At 37.3% G+C, this 23183-nt stretch overlaps 1 protein-coding gene across 17 annotated transcripts in view; it reads left to right on the forward strand.

The window, feature by feature from the left end:
- TRIP12 (thyroid hormone receptor interactor 12) overlaps positions 1-23183 on the forward strand; it is a 139861-nt gene that overhangs the window by 89506 nt on the left and 27172 nt on the right. For 8 of the 17 annotated variants that reach the window (XM_045853306.1, XM_045853343.1, XM_045853376.1 and 5 more), the window contains 14 exons: positions 197-289; positions 475-636; positions 2342-2410; positions 2498-2663; positions 7972-8089; positions 8218-8377; positions 10186-10339; positions 11475-11703; positions 12102-12220; positions 16604-16811; positions 19023-19123; positions 19313-19484; positions 20794-20935; positions 21763-21954. In XM_045853306.1, the coding sequence (XP_045709262.1) occupies positions 197-289; positions 475-636; positions 2342-2410; positions 2498-2663; positions 7972-8089; positions 8218-8377; positions 10186-10339; positions 11475-11703; positions 12102-12220; positions 16604-16811; positions 19023-19123; positions 19313-19484; positions 20794-20935; positions 21763-21954 (2085 nt within the window). The remainder of the gene's footprint in view (positions 1-196; positions 290-474; positions 637-2341; positions 2411-2497; positions 2664-7971; positions 8090-8217; positions 8378-10185; positions 10340-11474; positions 11704-12101; positions 12221-16603; positions 16812-19022; positions 19124-19312; positions 19485-20793; positions 20936-21762; positions 21955-23183) is intronic. The other 9 variants (XM_045853388.1, XM_045853334.1, XM_045853352.1 and 6 more) reach the window with 3 other exon arrangements.

Here is a 23183-nt window from a genome sequence, read left to right on the forward strand (position 1 = left end):
GTATAACCTCATTTTACAGCTGAGAAGGCTGAGGCAGAAAAAGTGCCTTGCTCACTGTCATAAAGTGAGTTTCCCATAGTGGGTTTCACGTTAGAGGCATTATAGACTGATGGAAATTAGAGGAAATACTGTGAAGAAAAGTGACTAGAAAAGAACTTGAGTGATAACCTTAGGCTGCCTACTTTCATGTCCCCAGCTGCAAGTAATTCAGTGTATTGATGTGGCAGAGCAGGCCTTGACCGCCTTGGAGATGTTATCGCGGAGACACAGTAAAGCCATTCTACAAGCAGTAAGTGTTCTTACCGAAACACTGTGTTTCATTTCCTGTTGGATTTCATTTACACAACTCTTAGATTGCAGTCTCTGTTATGTATACATGGTGTTTCCAGAGTGATGTGCTAGACTTATTAGTAGGCTTTTTAAATTGCTGATATAAAGGGTATTTCTTTATTTTAACAGTTTTCTATATTTTAGGGTGGTTTGGCAGACTGCTTGCTGTATCTAGAGTTCTTCAGCATAAATGCCCAAAGAAATGCACTAGCAATTGCAGCCAATTGCTGCCAGAGTATCACACCAGATGAATTTCATTTTGTGGCAGATTCCCTCCCATTGCTTACCCAAAGGCTAACTCACCAGGTAAAATATGAAACTATTTTATGTTATAAACATTTTTATTACACTTTTAAAATGTAAATTTTAACTAGAATTTTAAATCCTCCAACTGGGTATATAAATAGGAAATGTTTTGATCCATCATTTGATGTGTTACTCAGTCTCATGTACTGTATTAGGTATTTTGTAAATATTGTTGGACTTACGCAAATGAATAGTATTCCATATGTTTGATATCTTCAGCTATTTTGACTTTAAGGGATAAATTTGTTATTTTAGCAGACATGGAGCGTTTACTATTTGCTATGATCAGAATTTCCTTTTGGAAAGGCATCGGGTTAGACAGACAAGACTAGGAGGATGAGATTAGGAGAGGAAACGTGTCCCAAATAAAAATGAAATGGAGTATGTAGGCTGCAGCTGTCTGAGCAGAAGAGCAGGAGCAATGATTTAGGAGATGGACTGAATGGACTTCATGAATGTAGTTTGAGAAGCAAGGTTTCCAGAGGCCTGCGATGGAGGACAGGTCATGAGTTAAACCTCCACTCAAGGCCATAGAGAAGTTGAATTTTCTTTAAATATAAATCAATGTTTTAAAGTGCTGCTGATAAAGGGAGTTTTTTAAAAAGAAATCTGGCTTTTAAATTACCTTCACAAAGTACACTTAAAATCTTGGGACCATTAAGGTATGTTAAAGGATTTATTAAGATAGATAGTAATGATTGTTGACTCTCCGGAGTGTTTTCTTGTAAGGTGATCAAGACACACAGAGTGTCCTTCATTTACTTGTAAAAACTTGCTAGGTTGAGATAACCTTTATGGGAGTTAGAAATATGTTCTCTAGTTAGCTGTGACTTCAGTATCTTATTTTGGAAATAGGCATGGCAATCAGAGTTGTTCAACAGTTGGCCACTATTGGACCAGCTTTCTAGACAGTGACAGTGAAGATGTAAGGCTTTTGTAATATACACTCATTCTCGCTTTTACACAAACAAGTCTAGTTTTCACATTGGAAGACATTTATTAGGAAAAAGCAAGGTCTCTTAAAACACTGGTTAAGCCATTAAATTGTTTCTTTTTGTTCTTGTATGGATTATTTAAAACATTTTCTCATTGAGGCTGCTCTTAATAGTATTTCCGGACTTTTTATATAGTGAATAGAGCAAATCTATACCTACCTTTTCACATTACCAATTAACCTCTGGTTCACACACACCTGTTTAACTGTTCTCAAATTCTTAATGTATGCATGTTTTCAGTATTCAGTATTCAGTTTCCACTGGGGATGCTTTTTAGGATGATACGGTATTTTTCTTTATTATAATCGTTTAGGTATTAAAATTACAGAAGTACACTGGGGAGTAGTATAATAAGGTTTATCCATATGTGACACTTAGATGAGCTGACTCTTCTCTTTCTGAACTTCCCACAAATAAAAACACAGATGAATAAAATAAAATTATAGAAGTAAAAAGGTTGTTTCTTCTTTTCTGTATATTTGCATTTATCTCTTTGAGCCTTAAGGAGGGAGGTTTTACCAGTGTGATTCTCTTTGCTTTGAAATCCTGTTATTGATTGTACCTTTCTTGGGCTCATTGCATTGTTACAGCTCACATCTATTTCAGCCAGACTTGAAGATTTTTGGGTTAGGAGAAGATAAGTTAGTGGTTTATGACAGTGAACATGTTTTATATTAATAAGCTTTATTTTCCTTTATTTAAAAATATAGGACAAAAAGTCAGTAGAAAGCACTTGCCTTTGTTTTGCACGTCTAGTGGACAACTTCCAACATGAGGAGGTAAGCATCCAGTCCTCGGTGGTATTTTCATGAAATTGTTAAATTGTGGAATCACAATATGACATTTTTTTCCTCATGTTTGTGAAGAATTTACTCCAGCAGGTTGCCTCCAAAGATCTGCTTACAAATGTTCAACAGTTATTGGTAGTGACTCCACCAATTTTAAGTTCCGGAATGTTTATAATGGTGGTCCGCATGTTTTCTCTGATGTGTTCCAACTGTCCAACTTTAGCCGTTCAACTTATGAAGCAAAGTAAGTACTATTTTATTATTCTACATTAAGAAAGAAAAGTGGCTTTAAAAAAAATCTACTTGAGATTGCTAATATCATAGACACTGGATAATAAGAAAAACATTAATGTGTAATAAATTTGTGTTGGGATAATATAGTAACACTTCCTACATAAACACTTTTTAAAGAAAGTATATAGTATATTAAAATTTTACCCTTGCTGATCCTAGGGCTAAAGACCCAAGATGATTGCTTTCTGTGTAGTATCATGTATTGTTAGATTTTTCCAGCAGTTCATCTGATACCAGAATGCTTTCCTCCCTCAAAATACTGGAACTTACACAGATGAATGTCTCTGATCTTTGCTACTTTAGTATTTCTAAGCCTTTCCCAATCTTATCTAGTGTGTAGGAAATAAAGTTTTATTGCACTGTTATTGCAATTTACTGTTACTTTTTTAGATTTTACAAGTTAATGTCTGAAGACCTCAGAATTCAAAAAAATTTGATTGTTGCTAGTCTTGATCTTGCAACTTTTATATAAAGCACCCACCGTTTTGTGTTAATTCCATATCCATAATTCTGATCTCTGAGGATGTTACGTTGGAAGCCAGGGACAATATTCACTAATAAAATAGCCTTTGATTGCACTGCCTAAGATAGAATATTGAGTAGTATAACTTGCTTTATTATTAACTTATTAACTAGTATAAACTATATACTCCCTCTTTGAGAGGAACTCAGTTTTATTTTTAGTTGGCATTTCTTGTGAATTAGTACATTGGCACAGAAGTTTTAAGAAAAATAGTGTTCCTGAGGTGATTTATTGATAAGATTCTTTTTAAATCATTGAGTCATCCTCAAACCTGGTATTCCAGGAACACTGTCTTGTGCCGTGAACAAAGTGCTCTCTTCCTAGATAAATTTGGGAAAGGTTTAAATAACTCCTTTGTGTAGTAAAAATGCACTTTGCTTATTAAAAATCCCTGGGAGCCTTTTGAATTTTATGTAGCCCACCGTTGTCTGGAGTTTGAACACAGATGGTCTCTTGTTACTTGATGGCACAGCATTTCCCTGAATACTGCTGTGGGAAATTGCTGTGTAATTTTTGTGTGTGTGTGTGTTTTTTTCTTTTAATATGATGAACATTTTCATCTCTTTTGCATACTCTAGGAAGTTTGTTGTACATTCATAATGCAGAGACTACTAGGCATATTTTCTTTCTACAATAGTAATACAATGGAAACATGTACCTGTTCTCTTTCCATTTTGCTGTTATGCTCTGATCTCTTTAAAACATTTAATGACCCTGGCCAGTGTGACTCACTTGGTTGGAATATTATCTTCTAAGCCGAAAGGTCATGGATATGATTCCCAGGGCACATGCTAGGGTTGTGGGTTCACTCCTCTCTTGGGCTGTGTGCAGAGGGATAACCAATCGAAGTTTCTCTCTTGTATCGATGTTTCTCTACCTCTCTCTCTTAACCCCCTTCTTCTTTCTCTAAAAACAGAAAAAAATGAATCCTTGTGTACCACTGCTATATATTCACATTTCTTTGGAAAGTTGGGCAGAAATCTTTAAACATTTTATTTACTATTTGTAAAATTTCAATGAAGCAGAGATTTAACTGTCCATGCCTCTCTGCCCACATCACTGGTGAATAATTTCCTTGATAATTGGCAAAACATTTCAATGAAACATTGATATATTTTGTCATATGTATAGGGTACACACACACACACACACACAACCAACAGAGAGTCAGCCTTGTCCTAAGGTTGTAGCTGTTAGGGTGAGTAAACCCTATGGAGGCTAAGGACTTCTACTCACGCTGTCAGCACATCAGACTGGTTCATGCAAATTTTCCCATAAAGTGATGTCTCTTGGGAATAGAAACTTATGGTAGATGATATTTTAATGATTTTGTCTTTAGATGACATGGTTACTGTCATGTAAGAAAATGTCTCTTATGATCACAAAATATGGTGATAATTCAGATTTTTTTTAGATGATTATTTATTTTTAGAGAAAGGGGAAGGGAGGGAGAAAGAAGGAGACAAACATTGATTGGCTGTCTCTTGCACACCACCAGCTGGAGACTTGGCCTGCATCCTCCTAGTCATGTGCCCTGACAGTGAATCAAACCAAAGCCCTATTGATTTTCAGGACAGCCCCCATTCCACTGAGCCATACCAGTCAGTGCAAGATTCAAGTGCTTTTTTAAAAAAATTTATTGAGTATGCTATTACAGTTTCCCTGATTTTTTTTCTGCCTCTTTGCTTCACTCAACCCAGCACCCTCTACTCCCTCAGGCAATCCCTACACCATTGTTTATGTCCATGTTTCCTGCATGAGTTCTTTGGCTCCTCCATATCCTATACTGTACTTTACACCCCCATGGCTATTTTGTAGCTACCTATTTGTGCTTCTTAATCCCCTCACCTCTTCACCCATTCCCCTACACCCTCCTCCCATTTGGCAGCCATCAAAACGCTCTCTGTATCCATGATTCTGTCTGTATTCTTGTTTGCTTAGTTTATTTTGTAGATTCAGTTGTTGATAGATATGTATTTAATGCCATTTTATTCATAGTTTTGGTCCTCTTTCTCTTGAATAAGTCCCTTTAACGTTTCATGTGATTATGGTTTGGTGATGAAGAACTCATTTAGTTTTTTCCTTGTCTGGGAAGCTCTTTATCTGCCCTGCGATTCTAAATGATAGCTTTGCTGGGTAGAGCAATCTTGGCTGTGGGTCCCCACTTTTTGTGACTTTGAATATTTCTTGCCAATACCTTCTAGCCTGCATAGTCTTTTGAGAAGACAGCTAACAATCTTATGGGAATTCCTTTCTGGTAACTCTCTCCTTTTCTCTTGCTGCTTTTAAGATTCTAGCTCCACCTTTAACCTTTGGCATTTTAATTATGATGTGTTTTGGAGTGGACCTTTTTGCCTCCATCTTGTTTGGGACTCTCTGTGCTTCCTGGACTTGCATGCATCTTTCTTTCACTGAATTGGGGAAGTTTTCTTTCACTGCTTTTTCAATAGATTTCCAATTTCTTGCTCTTTTTCTCCTTCTGGCACCCCACGATGCAAACATTGAGTCTCTTGAAGTTGTCTCAGACATTGTGCACTATCCTCATTTTTCTTAAATTCTTTTTTCTTGTTCTGACTGTTGTTTTTTGGTTCCTTTTGTCCCAAATCATTAATTTGATTCTCAGCTTCATTCATACTACTGTTGTTTCCCTGTAAATTGTTCTTTATTTTAATTAGTATATTCTTGTTTCTGACTGAGTCTTTTTTATGCTGCTGAGGTGTTCACTAAGGTCCTTGAGCATCCTTATAACCAATGTTTTCAACTCTGCATCTGGTAGATTGCTTATCTCCATTTTGTTTAGCTCTTTTTCTGGAGTCAGTCTGTTCTTTCATATGGGCCATATTTCTTTGTCTCTTCATTTTGGAAGCCTCCCTGTGTTTGTTTCTATGTATTAGGTAGAGCCGCTATGACTCCCTGTCTCAGTAGTGTGACTTAATGTAGTAGGTGTCCTGTAGGGTCCAGTGGCACAGCCTTCCATATCACCCAAGCTGGGTACTCTAGATGTGCCCTCTGTGTGGACTGAGTACACCCTCCTCTTGTAGTTGAGCCTTGGTTTTTGTTGTTAGGTCAGTGGGAGGGATTTACCCAGGCCATCCAGATGGCTGCTATTCGTGCTGAGCTTGGAGATTCCCAGGTGAAGCCAAAGTGAATCTAGCCTGGTTGCCGCTAGTGTGGGACCTGAGACTCACCGAGGCCAGCTGTTGCTTATTTGAGAGTATTTAGGAAGTTGTGCACAGTAAGTGGAGACCAGCCATTCTTATGGAGAAGCAACTTGGGTGGGCCTGTAAACTGGGCAAAGCAGAGTCTTTAGGGATCTCCCAGGAGGGTCAAACAGTGTTAGCCATGTTGATGGAGTCTTAGATAAGGCACCTGCTTGCCAGCTTTGTGGCTCTGTGGGGAGAGAGTTTAGAAATGGGACAATGGCTTCTGCTCACCTTGATGCCAGACACTTCAGTTTTTCCAAGTATGCTGGTACCTTTCAAGCTGCTACCCCAGTGCTAGAGCTCAGAGGGAGTAAGTTTGAGTAGGTGAGTCCCTGTATGGGTTCTTTTAAGAGGAACTGCTTGGAACTTCAGCAGTTTCTTCCACTGACTCACTCCCTGCTGGGTTTTTTTGCAGACAGAACTTGTGGGAATTTATCTTACTGGCAGTGGAACCCTTGGGTTGGTGTACTGGTGTGGGGTCGAGATTCCCCTCTCCTGAGATATCCTTCCCGAATTTTGTCTACCACATGTGGGTGTGGGGCCACCCCATTCTGCGTCTATGCCCCTCCCTCCATTGTGGGTAAATGTGGTTTCTTTTATTTTGTAGTTTTCAGACTTCCATTCAACTCGATTTCAGATGGTTCTCAGTGCTGGTTGCTCTATATTTTATTGTAATTTTAATGTGGTTGTGTGAAGAGGCGAGCCATGTCTGCCTATGCCACCTTTTTGACTGGAAAGCCAAGATTCAGATGCTTTTAATTGCTTTGTGTTACTTATTGTCCACGCATTTCAGTATAGTTGTATTGAAGACAAATACATGAATATGCTTGAATTTAGGGTTAAAATGCACATTAAGTTCACTTTTTTGTACAAAACACTGTGCTCCTTAAGGAAAGTAATAAAAGATTGGCGAAGTCTCTGGTTGGCTATGTGATTAGGTGTCCAGCTAGAAGACTGAGACCCATAGTGAAATCCTCAGAAATAAATTGTTAAAAGTTTTTTCCTTAGGTATTTATTACAGCTTATTTAGGTTTTTTACTTTAATTTCTGTAGTATATTGCTGAAGAAGAAAATAATGCTAATATCATCCCCCCCGCCAGGACTGCCTTATAAAGTTGGTGGTATGAATTAATGAACAAAATAAAATTTAAACAGACTTATAGGTACATCAAACAGACTGACCAGCTGTAAGGAGGCGGCGGGGGGCGGCGGGGCCTGGGTGAAACAGTTGAAGGAATTAAGGCGAACAAACCAAAGTCGTAAACATAGACAACAGTGTGGTGATTACCAGAGGGAAAGGGGGTGGGGTTAGGTAAAGGTTGGGGAATAAATGGTGACAGGAGACTAGACTTCAGGTGGGTGAACACATAATGCAATATACTGATGATGCATTATACAATTTTATATTTGAAACCTTTATAATTTTATTAACCAGTACAACCCCAATAAATTTAATAAAAAATAAAAAAGTAAATGAAGTAGGTAATATAACTAGTTTCATACGCTTTTATTTTTTGTTGTTGGTTTTACAGACATTGCAGAAACACTTCACTTTCTCCTGTGTGGTGCCTCCAATGGAAGCTGTCAGGAACAGATTGATCTTGTTCCACGCAGCCCTCAAGAACTGTATGAACTGACATCTCTGATTTGGTAAAGATTGAGCTAATAATAATAATAATAACTGTGCTTTATAAGAGGGTGTTCTACTTTAGAGACTTGACATTTACTAATATATGGAGAAACTACTTATTAAAATCATTGCACTTTTTTTTTTCTAGTGAACTTATGCCATGCTTACCAAAAGAAGGCATTTTTGCCGTTGATACCATGCTGAAGAAGGGAAATGCTCAGAACACAGATGGTGCGATATGGCAGTGGCGTGACGACCGGGGCCTTTGGCATCCTTATAACAGGATTGACAGCCGGATCATTGAGGTAGTAGTTTCCTCGTACCGTTTAAATGTGCCTATTTGGTGGAGAGTGGGCGTAGGGATGGGCTGGGGAGGGTGGGTATGTGTACTTAAACGTGCTCAGTTTTGAATTAACTCAAGATTCTCTCATTTTGTCTCCTGAGAACAAGGTCCTCATTTCTGTTCAGGTCAGAAAACATGATGTTCTAGTCCTGCCTCTGCTGCTAACTACCTGATTGACTTGGAGCAAGTAATTTAAATTCTTTGTTCCATAGTTTCCTCGTTTCTGAAAGGAAACATTGGATGAGTTAGCCCATATGTTTTTAAAAGTTCCTTCTATCTCCTATCCAAAAGGAATCTCTCAAAGGCAAAGATTTACATAAAAATAGCTGTTTCTCAATATTTTTAAGAGCAAATATGTGAAAATAAATATGTGAATTATTAAGTAAATTGTGATACATGCATAAGCTCATATAATCTATTAATGGGATAAATTTTTATATTATAAAATGGGATATTATAAATGAGAATATTCAAAAGTATGTAACTCATTTGGGACTCAGCAAAATAAGAGAAAAGGAATAATACACAGGAAATACACCAAGATAATGACAGTGATTTGTTTTTTTGGTCAGGTTTTGTGTTTGATTTTATTCTTATTTTCATACTTAATATAGAAGTATGACATTTTGCATTAAAATACTTTAAAACTTTGCACTAGTTCCGGAAATGTTGGTTACTGCATTATTGGAAATGCCATACTTTATTTATTGTCAATACATCATATCTTTAGTATCAGTATATTTTTTAATTTCAACTGGTTTTTAAATGTTTAGAACTTCACGCTTAAACTGGTATTCTTTAAAGATAGATGTCTTCCACCATTTAGTTTCTAAAAAAGAATTTTTGAAAAACTTTGAAACCACTGACTAATATTAAAAATTCAGGAGTTCTTATGAAAATATCTAAATTCAGAGTCAGCCTTTATGAGGAGGGTAACCAGGACTCATCTTTTAGGCATTGTTAGCCTTAGTGTATAAGCAGGTCATATTCTCTAACTCAAAGCATTCTTTTTAGCATTTTTTTGATAATTGCATTTTCACTGTTAACTTTTTATCTTGTCTTTCCTAAGAGTTCTATCTTCCATTCAAGCTAGGAGCTCCATAGTTTGGACTGTTAGAAGAATGAGTGCTTTGTCACTTCTTTAGGCTGGCTAAAGTCAAGCAGACAGTGCGAACCAGCCTGCCTGCCTGCCTCATTCTTACAAATGCACTGTGTGATTCCTGCAACCCCTAGGGAGTAGGGTTACTGTCTTCGTTCCCGTTGTATCCCTTACAGTCTTAGAGCATCGTGTAAATGTAAAGGTTTCTTTTTTCTTTACCTAAGGATAATGTTACAGAATCATTTTGCTTAAAGGACGATGTTGGTGGGCTGCTAAGAATTTATGGCATAAATAACTATATAACTTAGATACTGTGACTTGTGAATAATAAATTTTTTTCTATCAGCAATGTCTTAAGATCCTTAATACAAATGCTGTCTTCATGTCAGTGATGCTACATGACTGGATCCTTCATCAAGATTTTTACCTGTTTTTATGTCTTGTGGGACCTGATAGAACCTGTGGTGTATATTTGTGTTTAATTGAAAATGATTTATTTAATTAATGAGTTTTGTCACATCCACATTATTAAATATTCCATATTCTGTTACTTCACCATCTAAAACCTGATGAAATAAATGTGTAAGTTAGCATTTATGGAGGGTCCCTGCTGTGTCTTAAGTTAATGAATTTCTCCATGGTTATATTCAAGGTTTCTCTCTCTTTGCTCTCAGGCAGCCCATCAGGTCGGTGAGGATGAGATAAGCTTGTCCACTCTGGGACGAGTTTATACTATTGATTTTAATTCTATGCAGCAAATCAATGAGGACACGGGAACAGCACGTGCCATTCAGAGAAAACCTAACCCTTTAGCCAATACTAACACTAGTAAGTGCTTTTTGAGTTAAAAGTAGTAGTATATTGTCATGTGAATAATATTTGCAATAATTGTTGTTTCACTATCTTTATTAAACTTAAGTATTTAATTTATTGTTTTTATTGTGGGTTTTACTTGACAAATAAGCCAATATTTTTTAACCATATTTTCCCTGTGATCTTTTTACTTTTTATGTACGTGATTTGTACTGTCTTGTGCTCTAACCAGAATTGGCCTGTGCAGGTTTTTTTTTTTTTTTTAAATATGATTCTGTTGTCTCTATTCTACCTTTAAATCCATCCACACCCATCAGATTAGTTTTCCCCAACCTTTTGTTTTATACATTTACACAAAACTCTCTTGTTAACTAATGAACAGTGAGGGTGATTTTTTTTTCCCTCAGATGTCTGACAGTTATTCCTCTCAGGGATTTAGTGCATTACTTTTGAAGCTCTAGCTTAGAGTGCAGGGGTCAGCAACATTTTTCTGAAAGGGGCCAGATAAATATTCCAAGTTTTGCAGGCTGTATAGTCCATGTATACAACACTGTTCTTGTAGCTCTAAAAGAGTGTATACAGTATGTAAACAAATGTTCGTTTTTGTTTCAGTAAAATTTTATTTACCAAAATATGTGGTAGGTCAGATAGGGTCTTTGGATCATTCTTTGCCAATCTCTGGTCTGGAGCTTAACTTTTCATCAGTTACCTTTCATCTACACCTTACTCTCCCTCCAAGCAAAAAGACAGATCATCTTGCTTTTCCATAGCTGCTAACTAAGTACTTACTGTCCATTTCTTGAACTCCATTTTTTTTCTTACTGGTGGCTTAGCTGGTTAATACTGAAATATCCCCGGTATTTTGTTGAGAATATGTTAATAAAACGATAGGCACAGTGTAGTGGTGCCTTAATTGTATTTAGCTGGTCATAATGGTGAGTGGTTTTCTAGCTGACTAAATTTTGTCTTCACGATCCCTTTGGTATCTTCATAGATCTCATTAGAGATATGGCGTTGATCACATTAGATAGGTTGATTTGTTTTATAATCAAATATATTTCAGCATTTCAAAAAAGTTACATTCGGTTGAATGCTGTATGTTGTTCGTTTCTGAAATCTGTAACTTAATATCATACATGTTTTATAACAGGTGGATACTCAGAGTTAAAGAAGGATGATGCTCGAGCACAGCTTATGAAAGAGGATCCGGAACTGGCTAAGTCTTTTATTAAGACATTATTTGGTGTTCTTTATGAAGTGTATAGTTCCTCAGCAGGACCTGCGGTCAGACATAAGTGCCTTAGAGCAATTCTTAGGATAATTTATTTTGCTGATGCCGAACTTCTGAAGGATGTCCTGAAGAATCATGCTGTTTCAAGGTATGTTCATAAAAATAATGTAAACATTTTAGAAATTCATGTGTCTGCAAGTAATTTCACAAATCTTAATAGAAAATAATGTATAAAACAGTTTATTTAGAGTATCTTGAGCCCCCTCTTGTCTTTTTATACATACACTTTTGATAAATGATAAAAACAAAAGTTGAGCTTTTAAGAAATGTTTTGGCTGGTGGGAGGGGTGGTGCGGGGCAGAGGGGAATAAAGGGGAGAAAGAAGTGGGACAACTGTAATAGCATAATCAATAAAAAGGAAAGTTTTTGTATTAGTAGACTAGTTTCACTATTAAAATACTTTGTTCTCCGATTTAAAGTAGTCTGACCAAAATAATTAATCAAATTGAGATGGATGTTTTATATACAAATGCTTTCTTTTTTTAGTCACATTGCTTCCATGCTATCAAGCCAAGACCTGAAGATAGTAGTTGGAGCCCTTCAGATGGCAGAAATCTTAATGCAGAAGTTACCGGATATTTTTAGTGTTTACTTCAGAAGAGAAGGTAATGTCATTTATGATTAATCTTTTAGTCTAACTGGTATTTCCATAGAAGTATAGTCTTAACAACAGTTATACCATTACTTTTTATATAAGGTATTTGCAGGGTTATAGCTCAAGTATTGTACGTATAGTGTATCTTTTATAAATCTTCTAATACTGTTGTGTGAGATTTGCTGTCAGTTGATGAATACTAGTAAGTTTCAGTGCTGTAAATGTTTATGGACCAGAAGCAATCGTTGACTTTTTCTTTTTTTTTTAAAGATGTTTGTTTGTTTGTTTGTTTGTTTGTTTGTTTATAGAGAAGGGGAGGGGGAGAAACATCAATGTGTGGGTGCCTCTCGTGCACCCCCAGCTGGGGACCTGGCCTGCAACTCAGGCATGTGTCCTGACTGGGAATCAAACCACTGACCCTTTGGTTCACAGGCTGGTGCTCAATCCACTAAGCCACACCAACCAGGGCTGACTTTTCTTTTTCAATTAATAATTTACAGCTGCGGGGAAAGATTCCTTGAGGTCATTTTTCAGTTAATCCTGTGAGATCAGAACAATTGTAAAGATTATTTTATACTTCATTGTGTAGATTATGGAATATTTTAAGGCTTGGAATCTTCAGAATGCAATTAGTCCAGTCCTCTAATTTGAGGAATTTGAATGTCGAAATCAGCCCAGGAGGCATAATTTTCCATTCTCTTCATTGAAGGCCTCAAAGATGAAGCTATATCAGTCATTCAGGTGTTTTATTCGTTTAAAACCTGCCAGGGCTCTAAAACTTTTTTCTAATCAGTAGAATCTTTTGATGGCTCTTTTGGTCTTTTAGGATACTTTGGTGTTGTGAGGATATAGGAAATAACGGTGTTTTTCCCTCAAGCAATCTTTAGCTTTGTCTTCTATCTTACAAGCAGTTTTAGTTCTTTCTGCATATGGTGTGTTTTCCATTTTTTGACCACCTTTTCTTTTGCTGGATTCACATTTCTTTACCTCTTGAGAATGCAACAGATATGGTACTATAATAGCGTTGAATCATAAGGGAAGAGGTTTTCACCTTTTTTTGCCAGTTCTGTTCAAATAACAATGGGTTTTCAAAACAGTCCAACACCACATACTTACATGAAATAGAAGGCAGGCTCTCTTCACTTCCCAGACATAACAACTGTGGTTAACAAATCAGGTGTATATACACATAGACATTTTCTGTGCTCACGTAAACGTTTGGCATGTGTTTTTGTTTTTAGCCTTAGTGTACTCTTTTTTGCATTCTGTATTGTGTTTTGGTATTGTTACTTTGTTGTGATTTATTTTCAGTTCCATCTTTCTGATTTGGAAGCATGTCAGAATCAGTCTTTTTTCCAGATTGATTTTGTTTTTACTTTTTCTTTTTCCTTTTTAAAATATATTTTATTGATTCAGCTATTACAGTTGTCCCTTTTTGTTCTCCCTTTTATTCCCCTCCACCCTGTACTCCCCACCCCCACCATCATTCCCCACCTTAGTTCATGTCCACGGGTCATACGTATGAGTTCTTTAGCTTCTCCATTTCCCACACTATTCTTAACCTCCCCCTGTCTATTTTGTACCTACCATTTATGTTTCTTATTCCCTGTACCTTTTTCCCCATTCTCTGCCTTCCCCCTTCCTCCCTACTGATACCCCTGCCTGTGCTCTCCATTTCTGCGAATCTGTTCCTGTTCTACTTGTTTAGTTTGTTTTTGTTTTTGTTTTTTTAGGTTCGGTTGTCAAGAATTGTGAGTTTGTTGTCATTTTACTGTTCATGTTTTTGTGTGTTTTTTTATCTTCTTTTTCTTAAATAAGTCCCTTTAACACTTCATATAATAAGGGCTTGGTGATGATGAACTCCTTTAACTTGACCTTACCTGGGAAGCACTTTATCTGTCCTTCCATTCTAAATGAGAGTTTTGCTGGATAACATAATCTTGGATATAGGTCCTTGCCTTTCGTGACCTTGAATTCTTCTTTCCAGCCATCTTGCCTGCAAGGTTTCTTTTGAGAAATCAGCCGATAGTATTATAGCAGCTCCTTTGTAGGTAACTGTTTCCTTTTCTCTTGCTGCTTTTAAGATTCTCTGCTTATCTTTAATCTTGGGTAATTTAATTATGATGTGCCTTGGTGTGTGCTTCCTTGGGTCCAGCTTGTTTGGGACTCTGAGCTTCCTGGACTTTCTGGAAGCTTCTATTTCCTTTGCCAGATTGGGGAAGTTCTTCATTGTGTTTTCAAATAAGTTTTCAATTACTTCCTCTTCTCCTTCTGGCACCCCTTTGATTCAGATGTTGGAATATTTAAAGTTGTCCCAGAGGTTCCTAAGCCTGTCCTCATTTTTTTAAATTCTTGTTTCTTCCTTCTGTTCTGGTTGAATGTTCATTTCTTTCTTCTAGGCCAAACTGTGGATTTGTGTCCTGGCTTCCTTCCCATCACTGTTAGTTCCCTGTGCATTTTCCTTTATTTCACTTTTCATAGCCTTTACTTTTTCCTCCATTTTGCAGCCATATTTCACCATTTCTGTGAGCATCCTGATTACCAGTGTTTTGAACTCTGCATCTGAAATGTTGGCTATCTCTTCATTACTTAGTTGTATTTTTTCTGTAGCTTTGATCTGTTCTTTCATTTGGGCCATATTTCTTTCTCTCGGCACAGCTGTTACATTGTAAGGGGCAGAACCTTAAGTATTCACCAGGGCAGGACAACCCATGTTGCTTTGCTGTATGTGGGGCGGGAGGACCAAGAGGGGACAGTTCCGCTTGCTCCATTCTCTGCCGGTTTTCGGTCACTTTCCCCACTACCCACAAGCAAATTAGGCCCTTCTGCTGCTGATTCCTGAGTGGGTGGTTTTGTGTACGTTCCAAGACCCTGTGGGTCTCTCCAACTAACTCTCCTGTGAGGCTGAGAGTTTTCTTTTGCCACCTCAACTCCCACAGGGTTTTCATTCAGAGGTCTTCCTCGCTCCCCAGTTGTTCTTCTGGCTTAGCCGAACACAAACCTGGGACTGTCTGCTCTGCCACCTGCCACACCCAGTCAGCCAGCAGCCACCTTGCTAGCCCCTGATCCTCCAGCATGGCCTTGCTGCATGTCCTCTGTGCCCAGCTGCCCATCTCCGCCCCTCCTACCGGTCTGGAAGAAGGCTGCTGCTTTAACTCCTTGATTGTTGGATTTCCATACAGTTCGATTTTCTGGCAGTTCTGGTTATTTTTTTGTTTTTAAATTTGTTGTCCTTTATTGGTTGTGCAAGGAGGCAAAGTGTGTGTACCTACACCTCCATTTTGGCCATATGTCTGGTTTTACTTTTTGACAGAATCATTTGTGCCATCATATTGAAGCTTCTTCCCCGATAGCATTTACATTATGCAGTATATGGAGGAATCTTGATTAGTTTCTAATGCTGTGTGTCTGGCTATGTCTACTGTTCTTTGAGGTTTCACTTACATTGTCATTTATTTCTGAAGACCTTACTTTGCCTCTGTTAGGTCCTTCTGTTCTTAATGTTCTGTAGCACTGTATTTTTCCAGTCATGAGAAATTCACTATTTGTGTTATCTTAAAAGTTGTGTCTTTCCCGCTAGTCAGTTAGTGCCCTGAGTTCATTTTTTTGTGTCCATTGGTTGTACCCTTAGTACCTAGCACACAGCCCAGCATATGATTGCCACAAATATTGCAGAATGATGGCCTAAAGTTTGAAATAATTTGGATGTCTTTTTTAAAGAATCTAATGGAAACTCGACTCTTCCCCAGAAAAATGTGAATGTGTGAGCATGCACTTAGACGCATTCACAACCACATCATTGCATACAATTAGATAGTTTTTGGACCATCCCTGAAGTATAGTACTTGCATGATCCTAGCCTTGATATTAACCCCTGCCTTCTAAGTTACTGTTTAGCTCTCCTATACAATTCCAAGGGTGTGAAAATAACTACCCTTCCATAGCTGGTGCGGTTTTTTTTTGGGGGGGAGGTCATCATTGTTACTGAGATATTGTCCCATTGTAGCATTTGAATTTAACTAGTGGTTTTAGTTCTTTTTTCCTCTTCTGATCAGGCCCCACAGGTGCACAGTGGTTTGGTAACTGATTATTGTTTTTGTAATGGGCATTTTGTATTTCTAGTAGTACTTCACTTGTGACCCTACTAAATTTCTTATAGTTTGGTTTTGAATATTAGGAGATATTTGATATAAATATCTGTTAAATTTCTAATTTACCTGATACTTTTTTAACTGGTCAAGTTGCAAATCCTGGCACCTAAAATTTTTTCCCTTTTTCCAGATATTGTCTATTCATTCCCTATAAATCAGTGTTAGTATTAAGAGATTTAATAATGGTGGGGAGGTAGAGTCCTGATTAAGACTGACTCGCTTTAATCCATATTACTATATAGGTGTAATGCATCAAGTAAAACACCTAGCAGAATCGGAGTCTTTGTTGACCAGCCCACCAAAGGCGTGTACGAATGGGTCAGGATCCTTGGGGTCCACGACGTCAGTCAGCAGTGGAACAGCCACGGCTGCCACGAATGCTGCAGCTGACTTGGGGTCCCCCAGCTTGCAGCACAGCAGAGATGATTCTTTAGATCTGAGCCCTCAAGGGTAAGTGGGAGTTGTGTGGTGGCTTCTGTGTTCTTTGCCTTTGACTCTGCCCTGGTGATTGAGGCTCAACACAGGGAATAAAATATTAGAGTGCACGTTTTACGTTTTTTCGTGTGTATTTTGTTAGATGTTTAATGGGAATGGGAAGAAAAGTGAACACTTGTTGCAAACCTGTTGTATTGAGCCATGTTTGGGAACCACAGGAGATAATGTGGTCCATTTCCATTGATACACAAAGGAACTAAGGCTCAGAGAAGTTAAATGACTTGTATGGTGTCGCACAACTATTTCACAGATGTGGAATTGAGTGCTCATTTCTGATTCCATTATCTTGAATTATTTACTGTGTTACATATCGAATACATACCAGCTTTGAGACATCCAGATACTGATGTGCTGACTAAAAAATCAGAATTTTTAGAATATAAAGGGAAAAGCCCCTAATTTCCCATCTATCTTTCATTGGCAAACTAAGGACTTTGCTCTTAATAAGGGATAATGGGAGTTCTTAATTAAAGACAATTTTCTGTTTCCACCTCTTTATCTGTTTTTAATCTTTTTTTTGTACTGTGCTACTGAGAACATTACCAAATCCTCATATTGGTTTTCATTTTATGTAGAAATGAATCACACTGTGAAAGTGTTTTTGTTTCTTTGATGTTAGAAACTTAGTATAATTGCTATATGAATGGTACATGATGAACCTAAGTTCTGAAATTCATACTATTCAGGGTACAATAGTCCTTTTTAATCCTTTTAAGCTGAGAAGTGGATCTTGCTATCTATTTTCTGAACTAATCATTTTATGGGTCTGTATACCTCTAGAACATGACAGGCACAATTGGCATTAAGTAATCATAAATGAAAGATAACCTGTTATGGCAATTTTTATAATAAATACATAATAAGTGGGGTCTAAAAATTTAATCTTTTAAACTGCAGGGTAACATTGTCCTGTGAATCAGACTGCTTTGGGTGCCACCTGGTGGTAGTTGTCTACCTTAGCTTAAATATAAATTATCGCAATTCTGGGACCTGGGGCACAGACTGGGACTTCTGACACAGTTGCTGATACTTTGGAAAGCTGCTGAGTTTACGTGGTACCCATGCTATAGGCCCAGTTGAAGGAGCTTGGACCTGGAGAATACTGGGGACCCTCCACCTTCCCTCTTCTCAAGTTGTAATTGTCTTCCATTCTCCCTCGCAGCCTTGCCCTGCCCCTCTGCTTCCCTCCCGGCCCCACTCCCTCCCTTTAGCTGCTGCAGTAAACCTTAAGTTGTGCAGGGTTTTACCATTTAGTACAGGCATAGTACCTGTAATATCATAGGTATTTGGTGAGATGCAATACATTTTAGACAAAGGAAGTATTTTTTTTTAAATCCTGATCTTTTTTTATGTTTTTCTCTTTTTTAAATTATTTTTTAAAGACTTTATTTGTTTATTTTTAGAGAGGGAAGGGAGGGAGAAAGAGAGAGAAACATCAATGTGCAGTTGCTGGGGGCCGTGGCCTGCTACCCAGGCATGTGCCCTGACTGGGAATTGAACCTGCAATGCTTTGGTTCACAACCCATGCTCAATCCACTGAGCTACGCCAGCCAGGGCTATCTTTTTACTATATTCTAATTCAAAATATGTTATTTGCATTCTTGATAGATTTGTTTATAGGTAATTTTGTTATTTTTTTAATTCCTAATATATTTGTAAATGCATTCATTTAGAATGTTATTTTCATTGCACATCGTGAAATCAATCACTTTGGGTAATATTGGAAAATATTTTGATAATATTAACAGTGTCACATACTTGTCATTTAGGTTAGGGAAGATACATAGTACTCAGATTTAACATATTTTTCTAGTTTGTGATTGCATAGTTCTTTTTAGTACTAATTCTTCACATTGTATACTTGTTTTATGTACTTTTTCTTTATGTACTACATTTTAATACAGAATTAATTGGATATTCTATTTGATTTTATTTTTAGTAGTTTAGTCATACAGCTATCTATTTTCTGAACTAATCATTTTATGGGTCTGTATACCTCTAGAACATGACAGGCACAATTGGCATTAAGTAATCATAAATGAAAGATAACCTGTTATGGCAATTTTTATAACTCCCTGTTTCTGCCATTTTAGCTTGCTTTTCAATGAATGATGATAGTAAATCGTGGTAATTGCTAAACTTATCCCATATTTTCCCATGTGATAGTCGATTAAGTGATGTTCTAAAGAGAAAACGACTGCCAAAACGAGGGCCAAGAAGGCCAAAGTATTCACCTCCAAGAGATGATGACAAAGTAGACAATCAAGGTAATTTCTTGGGTAGGGAGGTAAAGGGGAAATAATAGCAGTTAAAAATAACTACTTCATTGAAACTGCTGATAGTTTGAAGTCTCCTGAATATCCAGTTCTTTTGGCTAATTAATGGGAATCTTAAAATTCAGTTGGTTTTTATCAATTATTCTAAAGTGATTTAACTGTCATTCTCTCTTTTCATAGCTAAAAGCCCCACTACTACTCAGTCACCTAAATCTTCTTTCCTGGCAAGCTTGAATCCAAAAACCTGGGGAAGGTTAAGTGCACAGTCCAACAGCAGCATTGAACCAACACGAACTGCGGGAGTTAGTGGCCTTGCCAGGGCTGCCTCAAAGGACACCATATCCAATAATAGGTGAAGTGGGGAAGATCTGTCTATATTCTATCCTTAGATTAGAAGATACTGCATTTATTGTATGGAGATAAAACTCAGACATAGACCTCTGTAGTGTATGCTCAGAGTAGCAAAGTTCAAGGATGTAATAGATTCTGGATTTTTTTTTCAATCCTCACCCAAGTATGTTTTCATTGATTTTTTTAGAGAGAGAGGGAAAAAATGATGTGAGAGAGAAACATTGATCAGTTGTTTCTTATAACGCCCCAACAAGGGATCTAACCTACAATCTTTTAGTGTACAGAATGAATCTCCAACCAACTGAGCTATCTAGCCAGGACAGATTCTCAAAATGTAAACCCTGTGTCTGGGCTTGTCTAGAGTTCCAGTCTTAGTATCTTAAAACTCCATTTGACATCTAGCTGCTGGAAGTCGTGTATGTTCAAACCCAAACAAATTACATTCCCCATAGACACTATTTCTCAGTTATGTTCTAGATATGGAAAATGGACATTTTCATGCTTGCACACATACACACCCTTTTGTGATACCATTCCTCTCCCCTTTACAATGGAACCTAAGGATTTTAGAGTAGAGACTTTTCTTTTTAGGAACTTAGAAAACTACCAGCTAACCTGTTTTTCATCAGTTTATAGCTTTTAAGAATTATTTCTCGAAATTCCTTGAGATATGTTTTTTGGCTCTGGATATAGCATACCAACAAAGATTACTTCATCTGTAATAGGATAAGGAAGTTAAAAATACCAAATGTCATTGGGGGGAAAAAGGCTTTTTTTGTTTGGTTGGTTGGTTGCTGGGTTTTCTGAATTTCAGTAAGTAAAAATAACAGCAAATATATTTCGGAAGCTATCTGTGTTTGTATTTTAGATAGCCAGGTTTCGGTTGTAGTTAATCATGCACGTAACAGGTACTTGTTTCTGGTCTATAGTTCTTACTTTCAGCTCTCCAGGGAGCACAAGGATAATGCTGATATGTCTGTACCTTAGAAAGCAGTCATTTAAAATCACCTTTAGCTGAATGCCCAGGAAACTGCTTCTTTGTAAAGTACCAAGAAGTTAGAACTTTTGTTTACCTTTCATGCAATGACCTGAGATGTATTTTAAGCACATATGCATTTCTCTAGGTACATCTTATCCCATTTTCAAACTGAAACTTAATTTGGTTAATTTTGAGTCTGAATTTATTAGTGTAGAAACATTGGCCCCAAAAGATTTTATATGTAGCAGTTATTTGCCTTTGATAAGAAGTTATAACTGAAATCCTTTCTATTTACACTGAGATTTTAATATCTGCTTTTTCTTTTTTGCAGAGAAAAAATTAAAGGTTGGATTAAGGAGCAGGCACATAAATTTGTTGAGCGTTACTTCAGTTCTGAGAACATGGATGGAAGCAACCCTGCACTGAATGTCCTTCAGAGACTTTGTGCTGCAACTGAACAACTCAACCTCCAGGTATCACATCCAGTGCATCTTTCTGGCCCTTTCAAAGTATCTTCTGGCACTGTCCATCTTGCTGGATGCAGCTTTCTACAGATTTAACCCTTATAGGTAGATTTTATTAGCCAGGTTATATAATTTTAGCGCTGACATTTCTTTAACCTGTCCCTTGACTTTCGTGCTTCATTATTTCATTATGTAATGTACTAGAAATCTCACCTTTGACTTTCTTTCCTTAACATTCCATATTTCTTAACAAATGAAAAGACTTCAGAAATGTCTCTCAAGCACACATTTTGAGCACACATTACTGAAGTCCTCTTTAGCTACAGGTATTAGAGTTGATAGGACCTTCCTTAAGCATTCTTTACCTGGGTTCTAATAGTAGTTGGGTAGGAGAGGGTGGAGGCTTATTAAGCCTTTTACATTTCATCTGATTCTTCATCTTTTTACACTTTTGATGTACTTTGAGCAATTTGAGTAGTATGTTTTTCAAGTAATTGTCCAGTTCATTTAGATTTTAAATGTATTAATTTGAAGCTGTATCTTATATTCTTTTATCTTTTCATTCTGATACTATAACTCTTTATTTCTTCAAATTGTGAAGATTTTTCTTTATGTTAGTATGAACACGGGTTTTTTTTTGTTATGAAATACTTAACATTTTGTGAATGTGTGTTTAAGATTGTATTTTCCAGGGATCTACCAAGAATACACCATGCCCCCCTCCCTTTGTAAAAAATGTATTGCAAATGCATTCAGTGTCATTTGGTGGAATGTAAGTTGTGCATTCAGTAAGGGCTGTTGAAATTAATATAGAAATGCTGTTCCTAACCCTTCAGGTGGATGGTGGAGCTGAGTGCCTTGTAGAAATCCGTAGCATAGTCTCAGAGTCAGATGTTTCATCATTTGAAATCCAACATAGTGGATTTGTGAAGCAGCTGTTGCTGTATTTGACTTCTAAAAGCGAAAAGGATGCTGTGACCAGAGATATCAGACTGAAGAGATTTCTTCATGTATTTTTTTCTTCTCCAGTAAGTTACATAATAATACTTGTGTGTATCTTATAAGAATTATTCACTAATGTGTAGCTTTTTATCCCAGTAGTAATTTCCAGTAAGTTTTGGTGAAGATACTGAGTCAAGTTTCTAGCTTGCTTATACACAGTTGGATTCCTTGGCCTTTTTTATATAAAGTAAGCAGTAAAACAAAAATGGCAATTTAATGACTCCAATGCCCAAGTTTCTGTGGTCAGTGTGTCCTGAGTCTTTGTTTTTTCTTCAAGACAACCGTGTGTGTGTGTGTGTGTGTGTGTGTGTGTGTGTGAAGACAGTAGACATAGTGTAGCTATAACCATTAAAATAGAGTGGACACACATATTTTCACCTTGTATAAAAACATAGCAGATGAATCTTGACTTAGAATGGGGTTACATTCCAATAAAAATGGGGTTACATTTTAAGTTGAAAATCTCTTGAGTCAAAAATGAAAATCTCTTGAGTCATACTAGCCCTGGCTAGTATGGCTCAGTGGATCGAGTGCTGGCCTGGGAACCAAAGGGTAGCTGGTTCAATTCCCAGTCAGAGCACATGCCTGGGTTGTGGGCCAGGGGGGTGCTCAAGAGGCAACCACACATTGATGTTTCTCTTCCTCTCTTTCTCCCCCCTCTCTAAAAATAAATAAATAAATAAATAAAAATCTTTTTAAAAAAAACCTTATTTAACACATCATAGCTTCACCTACTGAACATCATAGCTGGGCCTAGCCTACCTTAAATGTGTTCAGAACACAATATCCCCAAAACACTGGCAATATAGTATACTGTGCCAGATACAGTGTTGAGCCCCATGATGGAGCTATGAGCCACGGTTGGTTGTCACTGCCCAGTATCATGAGAGAGAATACCACCTGTTGCTACTCTGGGAAAAGATCAAAATTCAAAGCATGGTTTCTACTGAATGCGTATCACTCTTGCACCATTGTAAAGTTCAAAAAATGTTAAGTCAAACCAAACCATCTTAATTTGGGGACCGTCTGTACTAACAATTCCATTCAAAAGTACTTAATCACGTTTACAGTGTGGATTACAAGGCCTGAATTCCGAGTAGTTCCGCTTTCTTTGCCTTTAGTGACTGAAAGCAGGAGAATAACTACTCCTAGACACTTGATTTTACACTACATTGAGACGAGCCCCCTCAAGGGAATGGCTCCCTGACCCATCTGTGGAGTAGGGCCAAGGGTAACTCACCTGTATGTTAGTGAA

This window comes from Phyllostomus hastatus, unplaced genomic scaffold, assembly GCF_019186645.2.
Source record: "Phyllostomus hastatus isolate PE091 unplaced genomic scaffold, TTU_PhHast_1.1 phas_contig_137, whole genome shotgun sequence".
Lineage (NCBI taxonomy): Eukaryota > Metazoa > Chordata > Mammalia > Chiroptera > Phyllostomidae > Phyllostomus > Phyllostomus hastatus.